Here is a 17,167-nt window from a genome sequence, read left to right as displayed (position 1 = left end):
CAAATGAACAAACATGGTTAAATAAACACAATACCATATAAATTAACAACTTACATTTTTCCCCGTAATTGAATCATCATCATACACAGCATTATCCATCGATCATAACTGAAGCAAAACAAACAAACTAAATAAGAAACTATTATCGAAATATAACAAACATCATAAATACATAAAATATGTAACCACCTTACAGTGATATGCTTTATTGAAAAGGATGTAATGCAAAGCATGCACGGACATATATATACATCTTGTATGCTAACTACCACGTAGAAGTTATCCAAGATGAACTGACAAGGTTGAGGGAGCGTACCCACAAAGTGAGAAACATGCAGAAAACACAGCAAAACTTAACTGGCGTTGAAAAAACAAACTGCCAATTTTTTTGGGTTTGAACGGATGAGATTAAATCTTGAAGGTAACCACCTGAATTATTACGGTCAGGATCTACTTGAACGTGGTTTTGACTGACGGTTGTTTAGCGGCGAACAATTTATAATAATCCGGTCTTTGCTTAATCTTGCGTTTTGAACCGTATATCTTCCTTTAAAACTAACCGATCTAAGTTTAGGCTTAATTAAGACTCGTTAGGAATCTAATAGGTTATTAAACCTTCATTTCCAGATTTAGGGGACCAGTAAAAGCTACCTGTACTTGCTTGATTGTATACGGCCGGGATAAATTGTATAAATTTGCTCAGGTAAATACTTTTAACTTATTTTCCGTTATACGGGCTTGGGATACGGTATTATAATAATACCGCTTGGTCGGGTGTGTAATTGTTTTAAATCGGATTGTGATTAATATATTTACATAACTCGTTTTAATCTGTTTTGTTTGCTATATGGCCTTTGGGGGGTTAATGACCATATCCTGGATATCCTCGGCTCATTCATTGAAATGGCCACGACTTAAGCACGGGGTGTGGGCATACACCTGACAGTTGCGTATGTATAAAAGGTACTCCACAATAAGGAAAATTCCTTGTGGGTATTATACCTGTGGTGTGTCAGTTAATCTTGTCCGGCTCTTCTATCGGCCCTGACGGACGGCAAACATATAAATCTGTATACAAGATTATTTTTAAAATAATTGTCCCAAGTTATAAAAGATATTTTGTGCCTTGTGAATTCAAATCAATTTTCATAAACATTTTCAAAATGAGTCAGTTAATTGTATTTACCAGTGTAAACTGACGTATTTTCCAAAAAGGCTAAGTGCAGGTACTAAACGGAATAGGCTGGCTACTCCTAGCATCAATAAAGAGTCTTGCAAGCTTAGATGTTTATAATTTGTTGAACAATGATCCTTTTTATTTTTGATCCGCCCGTGGATCCTTTACAACCATTTTGTAATAATTGATATTACTTTCATTCGGTTTGAAATGATTTTATCTTTCGACTTCCGCTGTGTATTAAACTGTGATAAATTGTCTATGATGATATCAACTACGTCACGATACTCCCCAACTGGCCCACCGGTAATACGTGGAAATCTCGGGGTGTGACAGGTTGGTATCAGAGCCAACATTGAGTGAATTAAACACTAGCCTTTCGTGTTTAATCTCAATGACACAATTTGCACATTCCTCGACTTCCAAGTCTAGACAAAGAGCTTAGGAATAATCCTAATTCATTTTATTTTGCTATTTATTGTTTTTATTTGTTGTTCTTTTGTTTGTTTTGGTAGGTTCAACAAAATGCCACCAAGGTTCAGAAGAGGACGAGGCAAGGCACCATTTACAAGCCACGACCATGAGGCCGGACCTTCCCACCGGCGAACTCTGTCTGCAACACAGGGCACAAGTCCTCAAGAGGATTGGAGGACATATCTGGAGCCTGCGAGGTGATCTATCTCGCTAAGTTCGTCACCCTCCTACCATCATTCCTTTGGGCCGCAGTCAGAGAATGAGCCCAAAGATTCGCACCATTCATACCTACCTCTTCAGCAGTCGGGGTCACACCGCGCGTTTCAAGACCTGACCCCGTTTTTCCAGAGTCGGTTTAACCCGGCAAATCTGATTGAAGAACCAATGGGTCATAACCCATTGGGCCCCGAAGACCATTTCCCTGAGGCTCAGGACATGGAAATGGATGAAGATACCGATCCTGCCGTGCCACCGTCCTGGACACCTACTCACCTCATCGAGATTTCTGATGGGTCGTCCTTTCATGGATCATCTTATCGTGGTCCAGATAGCTATGAGGCAAGACTTGCCCAATACGATTGGGTGTTTACTCCCTCCTACCACTCTGCACCTCAGCAGCAGCAACAGCAGGATCCCTCGGAGGATTCACGTTTTGTAGCGGTCACTCCACCGCCACCACCGCCAGTGCAGCAGCCGCCTCCGGAGCCACCGAGGCGGAGAAGATCAAAGCGACGGATGTCCATGCGAGGAGGAGTCCGTATCAGCACCCCTCAACCTTCCAGTGGCAGTCACTACCCGCCACTTTACGAAGACCCGTAGATGGATGGGCCTTCGAACCCAGTTTCTGAGGTGGAATCTGCGCCAGTCGCACCACCACCATCATACGTGGGTTTTGATAACCCGATTCCTGCATACGCCGGTTCAGTGGCGTACAACCCTTTTGAGCAGCCGGCCGATACTAACTACAACTACGCCGAAGTTGATCCTTACCTGGTAGCGGCAAACTACAATGCCCTTCATCCTGAAGGGCCCTATGAAGGTCCCTGGACGACTGGATACCCGACCTATGGGTATCAGTACCCGCCACCTCCTCAACCTCTGCAGCCGCAGCCACCGCAGATCCAGCCGCCACAACAGCAGGAGATTCTTCAAAGGTTGAGCCAGGTGGAGCGGGAGGTTCGAGAAGAGCATAGAAGCCACCGGGGTTTTCTTAAAGGCTTGGCAAGTTTAATCAAGGGGAAGAGCAAGAGGGATTTTTGAAGATTCCTTATTTATTTATTTGTATTGTAATTTCCTTGTTTCAATCAAGTCCCTTCTTGGACATCTATTTCTGTATTCAGTCCATGCGAGGACTTGTACTTCCAGTTTAGCCCCTGCGTGGGCAAGTCGTTTCTGTTAAAGTCCCGTTTAGGGCATTTATGTACTCTTTTTATTTAATTATGGAATGTGTTAAATTTAAAATTTCAATTATCATTATATAAATGAAAATAATATATGAAATAAAATAAAATATTATTCCTTTTAAAAAGACTAATCTGCCATTATATTAAATAAATATTATAGGCAAAACCTAGTCCATGTGTCATATTAAGACAAGGTCATGATGGTAGTACCTTATTAAGATTCAAATTCTTGTTAACATCTTGAAACATGTTAACACTCCTGGCAAATGTGATTCGACAAAATCGCATAAGTCATCCTATTATTGGATTCTTCCAATCCCTGTCTCTAATTTATATAATCATCCATTAGTGATGATGTGCCTACGGGCCATAATTAATGTCCCTTGAGACTAAAGACAGTTGTAGTCTACGACTCCCTGTCAAGAAAAGGAAATGAACTATGATTCAAGCCTCAATACCTCGATCCTATAAAATATCGGCTTATAATTTAAATTTGTCCCTGTGACTGGGCCTTTTGTGCCATTCTTATATTTTAATTATAACTAAGGATTATTATAATGAAAAATCCTGAATGAATATATCTAACAAATTAACCAATATGGTTCCTTAATGCCATGGTTAATAAATTATCGAGATGACAATTCTGTTATAAACCTCTAAATAAATCATTGTCATCATTTTATGTAGCAATCAAGCTACATGGCAGAGTCTGAAGAAATCAACAGTCATCCGAGAGAGAATCATGATACCACCAGAATCAACATAGTTGGTGCGGAACTGCAGACATTAATAGATAATGCCATTACTCGAGCTCTGGACAGACGAGATAATGAATCAAGTGGTACTCGAAGCAAGACCCTGTCTGCACCTCATTCTAAATCACACCCTAAGACTCATTCTGAGGCTCATAGTAAGCCACCTTCTAAACATCATGAGTCACAGAAGGATGATGACCGACACTCCTCAAATCAGCATAGTGTTCCGTCTAAGAAGATTGTATTTGATCAAGAGCCACGTACAAAGACTTGCTCCTATAAGTATTTTGTCTCCTGTAAGACCAGGGATTTCACTGGGGAAAAAGGAGCCATCGATTGCATGACGTAGCTAGACGAGATGGATACGGTAGTTGATATTAGCGAGTGTGCAGAGCGTGATATTGTGAAGTATGTTTCACAATCTTTCAAAGGTGAAGCACTAGCTTGGTGGAGGTCTTTGATCCAAGCTACTTGAAAGATCCCATTGTACAATCTGACATGGGATCAGTTTGTTACTCTTATCAAGGAAAATTATTGTCCTCAACATGAAGTTAAGAAGATCGAGACAGACTTTTTGTCATTGGTTATGAAAAACCTAGACTTTCAAGCATACCTTACCAGCTTTAATACCATGTCTCAATTGGTTCCTTACTTGGTGACACTAGAACCAAAACGTATAGCCCGTTTCATTGGGGGTTTAGCCCCGGAGATTAAAGCTAGTGTGAAGGCATCTTGACCTACTACTTTTAGGTCAGCGGCTGATTTGTCGTTATACCTTACTCTGGATGCGGTCAGGCTTAGATCGCTTAAGAGTTCTGAAGAAGGAAAAAGGAAACGTGAGGATGATAACTCACGATGTTCTGATAAGAAGCATAAGGGGAACACGAACCACAAGAAGAATTCTGGGTCTAACAAGGGTAATCAGCAAACAGATGAGAAGCCAAAATGCAAAACCTTCCAGAAGCGTCATTTTGGAAAATGCAGGTTTGAATCAAAGTCGCAGTCGGGATCTGCAAGTCCAAAGAACACAAGACTTTGGATTTCAAAAAGATAAAGGATGCAACTTGTTACAACTGTAACGAGAAGGGGCATATTAAGACAAACTGCCCAAAGTATGCCAGGAAAGCTGAGGAAGGCAAGAAGACCAATGCTAGGGTCTTTCAGATGAATGCACAAGAAGCGATTCAGAATGACAACGTGATAACAGGTACCTTTCTTATCAATGATGTTTATGCAAGGGTATTATTTGATTCGGGTGCAGATGTCGTTTGTTGATGATAAGTTTTGTAAGTTATTAGATCTGCCTGCTAAAACCCTAAGCATAAAATATGAAGTAGAATTGGCCGATGGTACAATAGAAACCGCTTCAACTGTGTTAGATGGATGTTTTATATCCATTAGGAACCACTCCTTTCCGTTATCTTTGCTTCCTTTGAAATTAGCTGGTTTCAACATAGTGATTGGCATAGATTGGTTATCTCATAACCAAGCCCAGATTGTTTGTGACAAGAAACAAGTGGTTATCAAGACTCCGTATGGTGAGCCACTTACCATACAAGGAGATACTCAGTATGGGTTGCCTAAGCAAGTGTCTATGCTTAAGGCATCAAGGTGTTTGAAGAAGGCTTGTGTCATTTATATGGCACAAGTGACTATTGATGAACCAATGCCCAAGATCGGAGACATCCCTGTCATTTCTGAATATCCAGAAGTATTCCCCGAAGAACTACCTGGTTTGCCACCAGATAGACAAGTGGAGTTCAGAATCAACATTATTCCTGGAGCAGCGCCTGTTGCAAGAGCACCTTACAGGCTAGCACCGACTGAGATGAAAGAATTGAGGACTCAACTGGATGAATTGTTGGCCAAAGGTTTTATTCGACCTAGTTCATCTCGTTGGGGAGCACCAATCCTGTTTGTAAAAAAGAAGGATGGATCGATGTGTCTCTGCATCGATTATCGTGTGCTTAACAAGGTCACGATCAAAAATAGGTATCCATTGCCCAGGATCGATGATCTGTTCGATCAATTGCAAGGGGCAAGTTACTTCTCCAAGATCGACTTAAGGTCAAGTTACCATCAGCTGAAGGTCAAAGATGAAGATGTGCACAAGACTACATTCAGAACTCTCTATGGTCACTATGAGTTCTTAGTGATGCCTTTTGGGCTCACTAATGCACCAGCAGCATTCATGGATCTCATGAATCGTGTTTGCAAACCCTACTTGGACAAGTTTGTTATCGTTTTCATTGATGACATTCTTATTTATTCAAAGAATCAAGCTGACAATGAGAAACACCTTCGTTGTATTCTTAAACTTCTTCAGCATGAGAAGCTCTACGCCAAGTTTTCAAAATGCGATTTTTGGCTTTGTGAAGTCCAATTTCTTGGACATGTGGTTAGTGAGCGTGGTATCCAGGTGGATCCTGCTAAGATTGAAGCTATCTTGAACTGGCAAGAACCGAAGACACCCACATAGATTTGCAGCTTTTTGGGTCTAGCAGGGTATTATAAGCGTTTTATTGAAAACTTCTCAAGGATTGCTGCACCCCTGACTTCGTTGACTCGCAAGAATATCAAGTTTGACTGGGGTCCTAAGCAGCAAGAATCCTTTGAGATTCTTAAGCAGAAGTTGAGCAATGCACCTGTGTTGACATTGCCTGATGGAATAGAGGAATTTGTAGTATAATACGACGCATCACACACTGGTCTGGGATGTGTGCTCATGCAGAAAGGGAAGGTCATTGCCTATGCTTCCCGACAATTAAAAATGCACGAGAAGAATTACACCACCCATGATTTGGAATTGGGTGCCGTTGTGTTTGCACTAAAATTATGGAGGCATTATTTATATGGTACCAAGTGTGTGATCTATTCTGATCACAAGAGCCTTCAACATCTGTTTAATCAGAAGGACTTAAACATGAGACAGCGTCGATGGATGGAGACTTTAAATGACGATGATTGTGAAATCTGATACCATCCAGGCAAGGCGAATGTAGTCGCCGATGCTTTGAGCAGGAAGGAAAGGGTTAAGCCCATAAGAATCAATGCCAAGAGCATTGAATTGAAGAACGGTTTGAATGAAAGGTTGTTAGCCTCACAGAAGGAAGCCGTGCTGGAAGCTAACTATCCTAATGAAAAGTTGGGAGTCACTGCTGAACAGTTATCATATTGCAAGGATGGAATCCTAAGATTGAATGGACGAATATGGGTTCCAATCTATGGAGGACTTCGGGATGTTATCCTTCAAGAAGCCCACAGTTCCAAGTATTCTGTTCATCCTGGAAGTGACAAGATGTACCAGGAATTAAAGGCAAATTACTGGTGGATAGGTTTGAAGAAATCTATAGCCACTTATGTGGCCAAATGTGTGACATGTGCTCAAGTTAAGGCAGAACACCAGAAGCCATCAGGTTTGCTACAACAACCTAAACTTCCCACCTAGAAATGGGAAATGGTGACTATGGATTTTATCACCAAGTTACCAAAGACAAAGCAAGGAAATGATACTATATGGGTTATAGTGGATAGACTGATCAAGTCAGCCCACTTCCTACCTATTAAGGAAACACACAACTCAGATAAGTTAGCTCAGTTGTACATGGACAAGATTGTATCTCTCCACGGAGTGCCAGTGTCTATCATCTCTGATAGGGATACGAGGTATACATCGCATTTCTGGAAAAGTTTTCAGCAATCCCTAGGCACTCGATTGAACTTCAGCACAGCATATCATCCTCAGACGGATGGTCAAAGCGAGCGTACTATTCAAACACTCGAAGATATGCTACGAGCTTGTGTAATTGACTTAGGAGGAAGTTGGGATGATCATCTTCCATTGATAGAATTTTCATACAATAATAGCTATCATTCCAGTATACAAGTTGCACCTTTTGAAGCGTTGTATGGAAGAAAGTGCAGAACGCCCGTTTGTTGGGCAGAAGTTGGAGATGTCCAACTAACAGGACCTGATATAGTCCTGGAGACGACAGATAAGATTGTACAGATACGAGATCGTCTCAAAGCTGCCAGAGATAGGCAGAAAAGCTACGCAGATAAAAGGCGTAAACCTCTAAAGTTCGAGGTTGGTGACAAGGTTCTACTGAAGGTATCACCCTGGAAAGGGGTAATGCGTTTTGGTAAGAAAGGCAAGTTAAGCCCAAGATACATAGGACCATTCGAGATCATCGAATGTGTCGGAATAGTGGCTTACAAGTTAAACCTGCCTGAAGAACTCAGTGGAATCCATAATGTATTCCACATCTGCAATCTAAAGAAATGTCTAGCTGATGAGTCACTAGTCGTGTCACATAAAGATGTGCATATTGATGAGAGCTTAAAGTTTGTAGAAAAACCTTTGCCAATCGAGGATTGACAGGTTAAGAAGCTTCGAATGAAGCACGTGCCAATTGTAAAAGTTAAATGGGATGCCCGTAGAGGTCCCGAGTGCACGTGGGAGGTAGAGTCCATGATGAAAGAGAAGTACGCTCATTTATTTCAATAAATCTCGAGGTCGAGATTTCTTTTAAGGGGGTGAGGATGTAACATCTCGAAAAAATCACGACCAATATAATCAAGACACGTGTCATGAGCTTTAAACGTGTAATGGATTAAATATGAGGGACTAAAGTTAACAAACAAAGAAAGTATGTGTGTAAAAGGATTCAAAGTGTCAACATTTGATAATTATACCTTTCAGCAACCCTACACGATGTTCATACCCTTAAACGAATGAATTACGAATCATATGAAGCCGTTTGTGGAAGAAAGTGAAAGTTTACAAACCGCAAGGGTTAAATGTGTCAACATGTTTAAATTATACCTCTGAGTGACCTTTTAATGAACCCGAATCTTTGTAACGATTAACTATGCTCCCGAGAATAAGTGATAAAAATTTCACAAGGTTTTTATATCGTATGAGAAATATACGTTAACATTCGTAAGTGAGGGGTTAAAAGCATCAACGTTGAAATTTAGGACTTTTCGGTGATCCTAAAACTAACCGGGAGCTTAACGAAGTTTGTTTATGACTTAAGGTCCTTAAAAGTCAAGTTTGGGGGTTAAAAATGCAATAAAAACAAGTTAAAATAAAGATTTGAAGGACCAGGGACCAAAATTGTAAATCAGGCAAACTTGTGACCGGATCTGGGTCTCATACCGGCCGTGTAGACCCTCCCAAAATCCTTACACGGGCCGCTTGAGACTTGCAGATGCAGAAAACATGCACAGGTGCCTGTTCAGCCTGTTCCACCGCCTTACATGCATGGTTTTCGATCCCAGGGGCTGCACCAGTGGTATTTCATGCATAGGGGACACTTGGATTCATCTGGGATCAATCCTAGACTTGTGTGGAGAAATCTTGTGATGTTTTAAGGCCTACATAAGAGTTCTTGTTTCCTTGTTCTTGTGCATACTTTCAAAGCTTATTCTCTGGAGCTCTCTGGACTTCAAGCAAGCTTTCCTCATCTTTTAATTCGTGCTAAGGGCCTTTATAAGCATTCTTAGCCTTCCTAATTCAAGTTTTATTAGTTTAATGAGCTAAAGTCAAAGTTGTCGTAATTAAGCTTTGACTTAGTGATTAATCACTAATGGTCCAGTCATTTTTCAAATTGAAAGTAGCTATGAGTTGGTAATTATGTGGGTAATAAACCCTTAAAAGGGCACCCTCTGATTCCCGCTCTAACTAGGTCAATTGCCGGGTCAAACTTAATTATAAAAAGTCAACAGAAAGCTAATTTTCAAGTAAACACATAATTAGCAATGTAGAAGCCATGAAACCTGTTTTATCACTCATATAACTTGGTAATTAATGTAAGAACATGTCTAAGCATGTTCAACCCGACAATTTTGAGTATAGGCTCGGTTCGGAACCGAAAGTCGCAAAAGTAGACTTTTGGTTTGACTTTCAGTTCTGACCCGATTTAGCTTAGTTTAGACATGCCTTAAAGTTACTTTAGAACCAGGTTATAGGTTAGTATAACCCTATGTGGTTACACAACTTGGTTTCTTGTTTATCCGATTCATTTGCATGTTTCCGTTATATGCCTAAATGTTGACTATTATGTCCTTTTGACCATAAAACGAGATTTTTGAAAATGTGAGAGGACAAAAACCTTTATTACTGATTTATAAACTTGTCCTAAAAATTTGACATCAGTTTGAGGTTTAGATTAAGAGTTATGTTCAATAGCGTAAATTGAAAGCTTTTTATTAATTAAACGGCATATTTGGCATAAAGCCTATTAAACCCGAATTTTTACACCAAACCTTTTACCCACTGATCTAATATAATATTTCGGGATTTTTGAAGATTTTTATTTATTTTTAAGTTGAGCATAACATAGGGTTCTTGCTTTAATTCGGTAATTGTCGGTTATACCCTTTTTACTAATAAAATGAGTTTTACATAACATTTTGATACCAAACTTTTTGCTACTGATTTTATATGATAAATAAAATATTTTAAGCCTTCTGGAATGATAAAAATATCAGCTTTTCTTAAATAACCCGAAAATCGCTTAAAAGTGACTTTTTACGCGTTTAAAACGCATAGTATGAGTTAAAACTATTTTAAACATATAAGACTTAATATCTACTGATGTTTTTAGTAAATTTTTATACTTTAACAGTAAGCAAAAGTTTTAAACTCAGATTTCCATATTTGACCTTTAAAGCTTATGTGAAATTACCAAAATGCCCCTTCGGTGCATAGTTTGGTTATAAATGATAAATTTCACATATATGCAATACCCTACTGATATAACATATTAAATTAAGTATTTTTACTGATCATATCAGACCTGAACCTTAGATTAATATTTAATCCCTTTTATAACCTTTAAAATGACCAAAATACCCCTACGGGGCTTAATTTGGGTTTAAATTCATTTTGGGCATAATGGAAGATATCCTACTTATATCACAACATATTTAAGGCATATTAACTTTGGAAACCTGTATATGACTCTTATGGTTACCCGTTATGCATTTTCGCGTTCGGTACGGTTTATGTAACTAGTTTGCATAAATTGACCGAAACGGGTCAAACCTTATCTTTTTTATCTCAAAATCCAAAATGTGTTTAGTTTAACCATATTATACAAGTCTTCAAACTTGTTGGGTCTAAAACACATTCTAATCCGGTCTTTGCTTAATCTTGCGTTTTGAACCGTATATCTTCCTTTAAAACTAACAGGTCTAAGTTTAGTCTTAATTAAGACCTGTTAGGAATCTAATAGGTTATTAAACCTTCATTTCCAGATTTAGGGGACCAGTAAAAGCTACCTGTACTTGCTTGATTGTATACGGCTGGGATAAATTGTATAAATTTGCTCAGGTAAATACTTTTAACTTATTTTCCGTTATATGGGCTTGGGATACAGTATTATAATAATACCGCATGGTCGGGTGTGTAATTGTTTTAAATCGGATTGTGATTAATATATTTACATAACCCGTTTTAATCTGTTTTGTTTGGTATATGGCCTTTGGGGGGTTAATGACCATATCCTGGATATCCTCGGCTCATTCATTAAAATGGCCACGACTTAAGCATGAGGTGTAGGCATACACCTGACAGTTGCGTATGTATAAAAGGTACTCCACAATAAGGAAAATTCCTTGTGGGTATTATACCTGTGGTGTATCAGTTAATCTTGTCCGGCTCTTCTAACCGGCCCTGACGGACGGCAAACATATAAATCTATATACAAGATTATTTTTAAAATAATTGTCCCAAGTTATAAAAGATATTTTGTGCCTTGTGCATTCAAATCAATTTTCTTAAACATTTTCAGAATGAGTTATTTAATTGTATTTACCAGTGTAAACTGACGTATTTTCCAAAAAGGCTAAGTGCAGGTACTAAACGGAATAGGCTGGCTACTCCTAGCATCAATAAAGAGTCTTGCAAGCTTAGATGTTTATAATCTGTTGAACAATGATCCTTTTTATCTTTGATCCGCCTGTGGATCCTTTACAACCGTTTTGTAATAATTGATATTACTTTCATTCAGTTTGTAATGATTTTATCTTTCGACTTCCGCTGTGTATTAAACTATGATAAATTGTCTATGATGATATCAACTACGTCACGATACTCCCCACTGGGCCCACCGGTAATACGTGAAAATATCGGGGTGTGACAAGGAGGCTGTTGATCCCTGCATCTAAGTAATAGGGAGTTTGTTCGTTTTTGTACATAAATAAACCATAATCCAAAAATCCTAAAAATAGAAAAATTTAAAAACCAAAAATATGTTTTTACTTTGTTAAAAATTTGAAAAATGAAAAAATATGTTTGTTTTTAAATTTGTTAAAAAACCAAAAATTTCAAAAATATCTTGATTGAATGTGCCGAAACCCTCACGGCTGAACTAACATGATTATTTCACAATTGAAAATGGTTTTAATATTGTTAAAAATCAGTGTGTTGTAAATCATGGGGGTACTTTCTGCAAAACAGAGCATATGAAGCAGAAAATGGATGGTGAGATGAAGCTATCAGCATCGGGTTGTCAATTTTTCTTAAATGTTTTGGATTTTAGGGGGAGTAAAAATTTTAGAAAATACAAAAACATTTGAAAATTTGAAAAAGTCAAAAACAATAGAAAATGAAAAAGAGTTTTTGTGTAAAAAGAGGAAATGATAGTACATCAGTAGACAATCACAACACGCTAAAGAAATGGAGAGTCAAATGTGATAAACGGTCTCACTGATGATATGCCAGTAGGTTTTTACACGCTTAATAGATTGATTTCGATATATAAACCTAAATATTAAGACTTTCTTATCTCGTGGGGAACATCTCTCAGATATATGAACAACCCCCGAAATCTTGTTTGAGAGATTGCCAGATTCTGAGATACTAGGTCTTTATACTGTTTGATATCTGGGGCATTATACCTGGTCTTCTGATATTGCGGAAGCAATGGCCTAGACCTCATATAATACTTTGCACGCTTAAAGCTTACCCTCAGCATAAAAATTGATAAAATATCGAAAGATACGGGAGTATATTCTTATTATAGTATATTCTTACCCAGAGTACAGATATCATTATAGTATATTCACCTGTAAGACTGAATCTAGGGAATCTTGATACGGGAGTATATTCTGAGGTGGGACACGCGAATAAGTTAAGTGCTTAAAACACTAATCTCGTATCTTGAATCAGTTAAACTTTGTGTGAAAATTTAAGTAGATCAGTATACTGACAATCTAAGTGAATTGTTTAGAACTTAAAGTGTTTATAGCTCAACGGTGCTAGTGATTTGTCATAAACTGATATGATCCTCTGACACGAACTCGAACAAAAATATTGTCTGTAAATATTTCTCTACTGCTTTATATTTCAGAAAAATACAAAAAGATTTTGATTCTACTTTATTTTCGACAACCGATGTCTGAAAGCTGAGTTTCAAAATCTGAGTATGCTGAACGTGATTTTGAAAATAAACAAGTTCATGAATGTGATACTTGAAGTTTTAAATTGAAAAAAATTCAAAAAGAGTTTGTGAGATCTCCAAGGTCACTAAGTTGGACTTGGATGATAAATTGTGAAGAATTTGGATGCTTAATATGTCATATATAAAGTTACCTGATAGGGGGAGAGAGCCAAGTTAATTTTGGGGAAATGCATATTGTTACATTTATGTAATAGAGCCAGGTTGTCGATCCATATATATTTTAAAGCCAGGTCATCGATTATGAACAAACGATGTCCTGTACAGTCACATATTTGAAATGCACCAGCTTATTCGTGTTATATGTTTAGAGCTAGATTGATTCTCATATTGTCAAAATCTTATAAATGTTTTGAGAGTTTTTCAGGTGTGAGAGCCTGACTACGATCCCAATAGCTGAACTTAAGGGGGAGTCTGAAGACGAGTTTGCAAACAAAGAGTCAGGTGACTATCCTGGAGGAACTTGTGGAGCTTGTGGACAGGTGTCGATCCTAGAAGCTAAAAGCACGGATGCTTAAAGCAAGGGGAGCCTGAAGGAAGAGTGGAACGAAAGGGGGAGCAGCTGAAGTTGAAAACATATTCAAGGAGAGTCTGTTAGAAAAAACGGAGAGTCCATGATGCTAATTATGTCAACACTTCGTAAGGACTAAGAGAGAGACAAAAGCTACGAGATTGACCGCAACAATATCCAAGGGGGAGTTTGTGAGTGCATATGTCTATCGCTTGCGTCAATCACGTAACGTAGCTGAAACAAATAAGACAAGATAGGTGCTGAACAGATCAATGTATGAAGAACATGTGGGAAATGGCAGCTTCGTACGAAGCTGGTTTCGTACGAAGGCAACATTTAGCAGCTTCGTACGAAGGCATGATAGTCTTGTTCGAACCTATGAGTCTATATATAGGTGTCTTGTCTAGTTCATTTATAATTAGGGATCTTTGAGGCGAAGCTCTGCCCGTTTGATTTCGTGGTGTAAACTCTGTCAAATCAGTAATAGAAATCAGTTATAATTACATCTCGTGTTTTCATCCACACACGTGATTGGATTCCACACATATCACGTGTCGGTACGCATTCATCGGTTGAAGATTCGATCTAGGGTTCGAATTCACATTAATCACATCCATGTTCGGTTTTTGATTTACCACTTTAGCACAACTGGTAATTCATAGAAACTTCGAATCACCACACCGGTAAACTTCAAGTCAATGAATACCCATGAAAATCTGAAATCTCGTTTTCCGTAATCATCTTTAAGTACACTCCTGAATGATTGATCAGTGTAAACGGTAATCTCCACAATCAGCAAATCTTAATCGGATAACAAATCATCTGGTAAGACATTCAGATCTTAGACACATTCTTCCCTATCAGGTTCACATTCTTCCTCTTCAGTCACGAAAACAGGTGTATAGTCTTCTCCGTTAGTCCCGAAAGCAATTTAATCAACAAACATCATCATTTCCCAGTGGTTAGTCCGAAAAACAATTCCTCTGCTCAAAGATTAACCATTCTGACACTTTAGACTATCACAAAGTTGTTATATCTTTTAAGTATCGACAATACTGATGTATTTCCTGATGCTAATCCTACTAACCGGCTTGACAAAGACCCGGGACTTAAACCTTAAGACATCAATCTGATCTCGATCTAAAGAATCTGAACTTCCTATGATCATGAACTAACGAAACTAGATCCTATACATCCCTGGACAATCTAAAGTCGGAACCACCAGACTGTTGTTGCGCGTCTGAATTTCAAAAATGCCGGATTTTCTCCCCCTCACTTTTGCAAATTTTGACCTCTCTAAACTCATTACTGAATTTCCTCCTCAAACTTGGCAAATTCAGTCCACTCTATTCTCTGAAAAACTCAACTATGTGGAAAATATGTCATTTAAGTCCACAAAAGTCAGTTTTTCATCAATGCGGATTTTTCTTTAAGGCTCATTAATAGTCAATATACCAAATGTTAAACATTCTACATAGGTATCCGTGACTACCCAATTATCTTCACTCCTATGTGATCGCATCATCAAATCTATTCTCTGAAGTCCCCGACGGTGTCCCCGACCAGCGCGTATTAGACGTTAAAAACTCGAAAAAAAATTTGATGTATAAGAACTTAGACATCTTTTAAACGTCAAATATGCCCCGTTTATGCGAAAACTATTTGTATTATCTTTGATTTTGGTACTCATTTGAGTTGTTTGTGAAAATACAGGTCCTGGCTTCGGCCCATGTCAAAACAAAGGCTTTTGGAGCAAAAACGAAGATTCCAGCAAACTGCCAGATATGGCACATCCGTGCTAACCACACGCACGACCGTGCCAAGCTAACCAACATCCGCACTCTCATCAGCACTATCAGTCAGCCAGCACAGCTATCGATGATCAATGATCCGCACGACCATACCAGCACCAAGCACGATCGTGCCAGTTCAAACTCAGCTTCTGATCAGCTCATTTCCGAGATCGCACCAGTCATCGTCGAAAATTATCGATGCGCATGATCATGCCATGGGCTGGCACGGCCGTGCCACCTCGGAAACGTTTGAGCGGGATTTTTCCAGAAATGGTAGTAAACAAGATCGACAGACGAAAAGTGACTCTGACACTTGCCACGCACGACCGTGCCAAAAGGTAGCATGGTCGTGCCAAACGCCCAGCGGTTTAAATACGAGTTTCAAGCTCATTGGCAAGGGAGTTGGAGCATCTTGGTAAAGTTTTCTCTCAAAATCCTGGACTTGGAAGGTTGTTGAAGCTAAGGAGGAGCTTGAAGAAGATTTAATCATTGAAGATTCACTCATTTACCACTTTAATCTTGTCTTTAAACTTGGTTAGCCTACTTTCTACATTATGAACAATTTAAGCTTTCTTGTAGTTAATTTAGTAGTTATGAGCCTTATGGGCTTAACATTTGTGTTGCTTAAACTTTGTTGAAGCTTATGAACATGTGATAATATGGAAGAAGATGTGATGATTGTTCTTGTTAATCTTCATAGTAATGTTTAGTCTTGTTCTTGGAATTCATGTGCATGTTTAAATTTGTTGTTCTTGAATGTTTGACCATAAGTATTTACATGATGTGCTGGAAAACCCATGTAAAGATTATGATTATTGAATCTTGTTAACTTGTTAGGATTGATTCATAGAATGAAACTGGGAATGGTAATTGCTAACATGACTTGAATGATGATTTAAACATGTATATGGATTCTTGCATTTAGATTTGGAAGATCAAAGAATGTTTATATGAATTCTATGGTTTGTGCTTGTGTTAGTATGATGATTTAGGCCAAGATTGTTATATAGCATGACCATGCTTGTGGTTCATATCAAGAACAAGATGAAGATCTTGCTTACTTGAAACCAAGTTAGGGTGATTAGTGTGTTGTTCATATTAGTTTTCCCTAATTTGTAGATTTAGGAGGTTTGACAAACAAATAACTCATGGTTAAAGATTAACATCAACTTAGCAAGTGAACTTAAAAGAAATATTTTTAGGTGACTAGAATGTTAATTCATTTTAAGTTTTCCTAAGAATTATAAAACTAGGAGGCCTTGATTGGGGACTTAGTTGAATTTTAGAGTTTGCATCATCATTAGCCCTTCCCATTTGTTGTCACATGTTTATTAGTGGATACTTAGTTTAGGCAACCTTTCTTAGATATTGTTATTTTTTAGAATTTTTAGTAGGTTATTGTTTGCAAGTTAAGTTAGGAAAACCAAACCCGCTAATCGAAAAGGCTTTAAAGCAACAAAAGTTTAGTATCGAGACACCGCGTCCACGGATTGATATCTGATTCTTACCGATAAACTATATTACCACTCGACGGGTACACTTGCCCTTTTGTGTGTGTAGCTTAGTTCTTGGGTGAAAACCATTTTA

The 17,167-nt window shown here is 38.4% G+C and overlaps 1 protein-coding gene across 1 annotated transcript; it reads left to right on the top strand.

Moving 5' to 3' along the window:
- The first annotated feature begins 2,035 nt into the window (after positions 1-2,035).
- Positions 2,036-13,794, top strand: LOC110875746. The gene is made up of 6 exons (XM_022123949.1): positions 2,036-2,335; positions 2,600-2,872; positions 3,742-4,050; positions 4,159-4,217; positions 4,560-4,793; positions 13,644-13,794. The coding sequence occupies exons 1-6, from the start codon at positions 2,036-2,038 to the stop codon at positions 13,792-13,794; spliced, it is 1,326 nt and encodes a 441-aa protein (XP_021979641.1).
- Positions 13,795-17,167: the final 3,373 nt, after the last annotated feature.

This window comes from Helianthus annuus, chromosome 9, assembly GCF_002127325.2.
Source record: "Helianthus annuus cultivar XRQ/B chromosome 9, HanXRQr2.0-SUNRISE, whole genome shotgun sequence".
NCBI classification, from domain to species: domain Eukaryota; kingdom Viridiplantae; phylum Streptophyta; class Magnoliopsida; order Asterales; family Asteraceae; genus Helianthus; species Helianthus annuus.
Note: the sequence above shows the minus strand (reverse complement) of the source record. Positions and strands in the feature narration are given on the sequence as shown.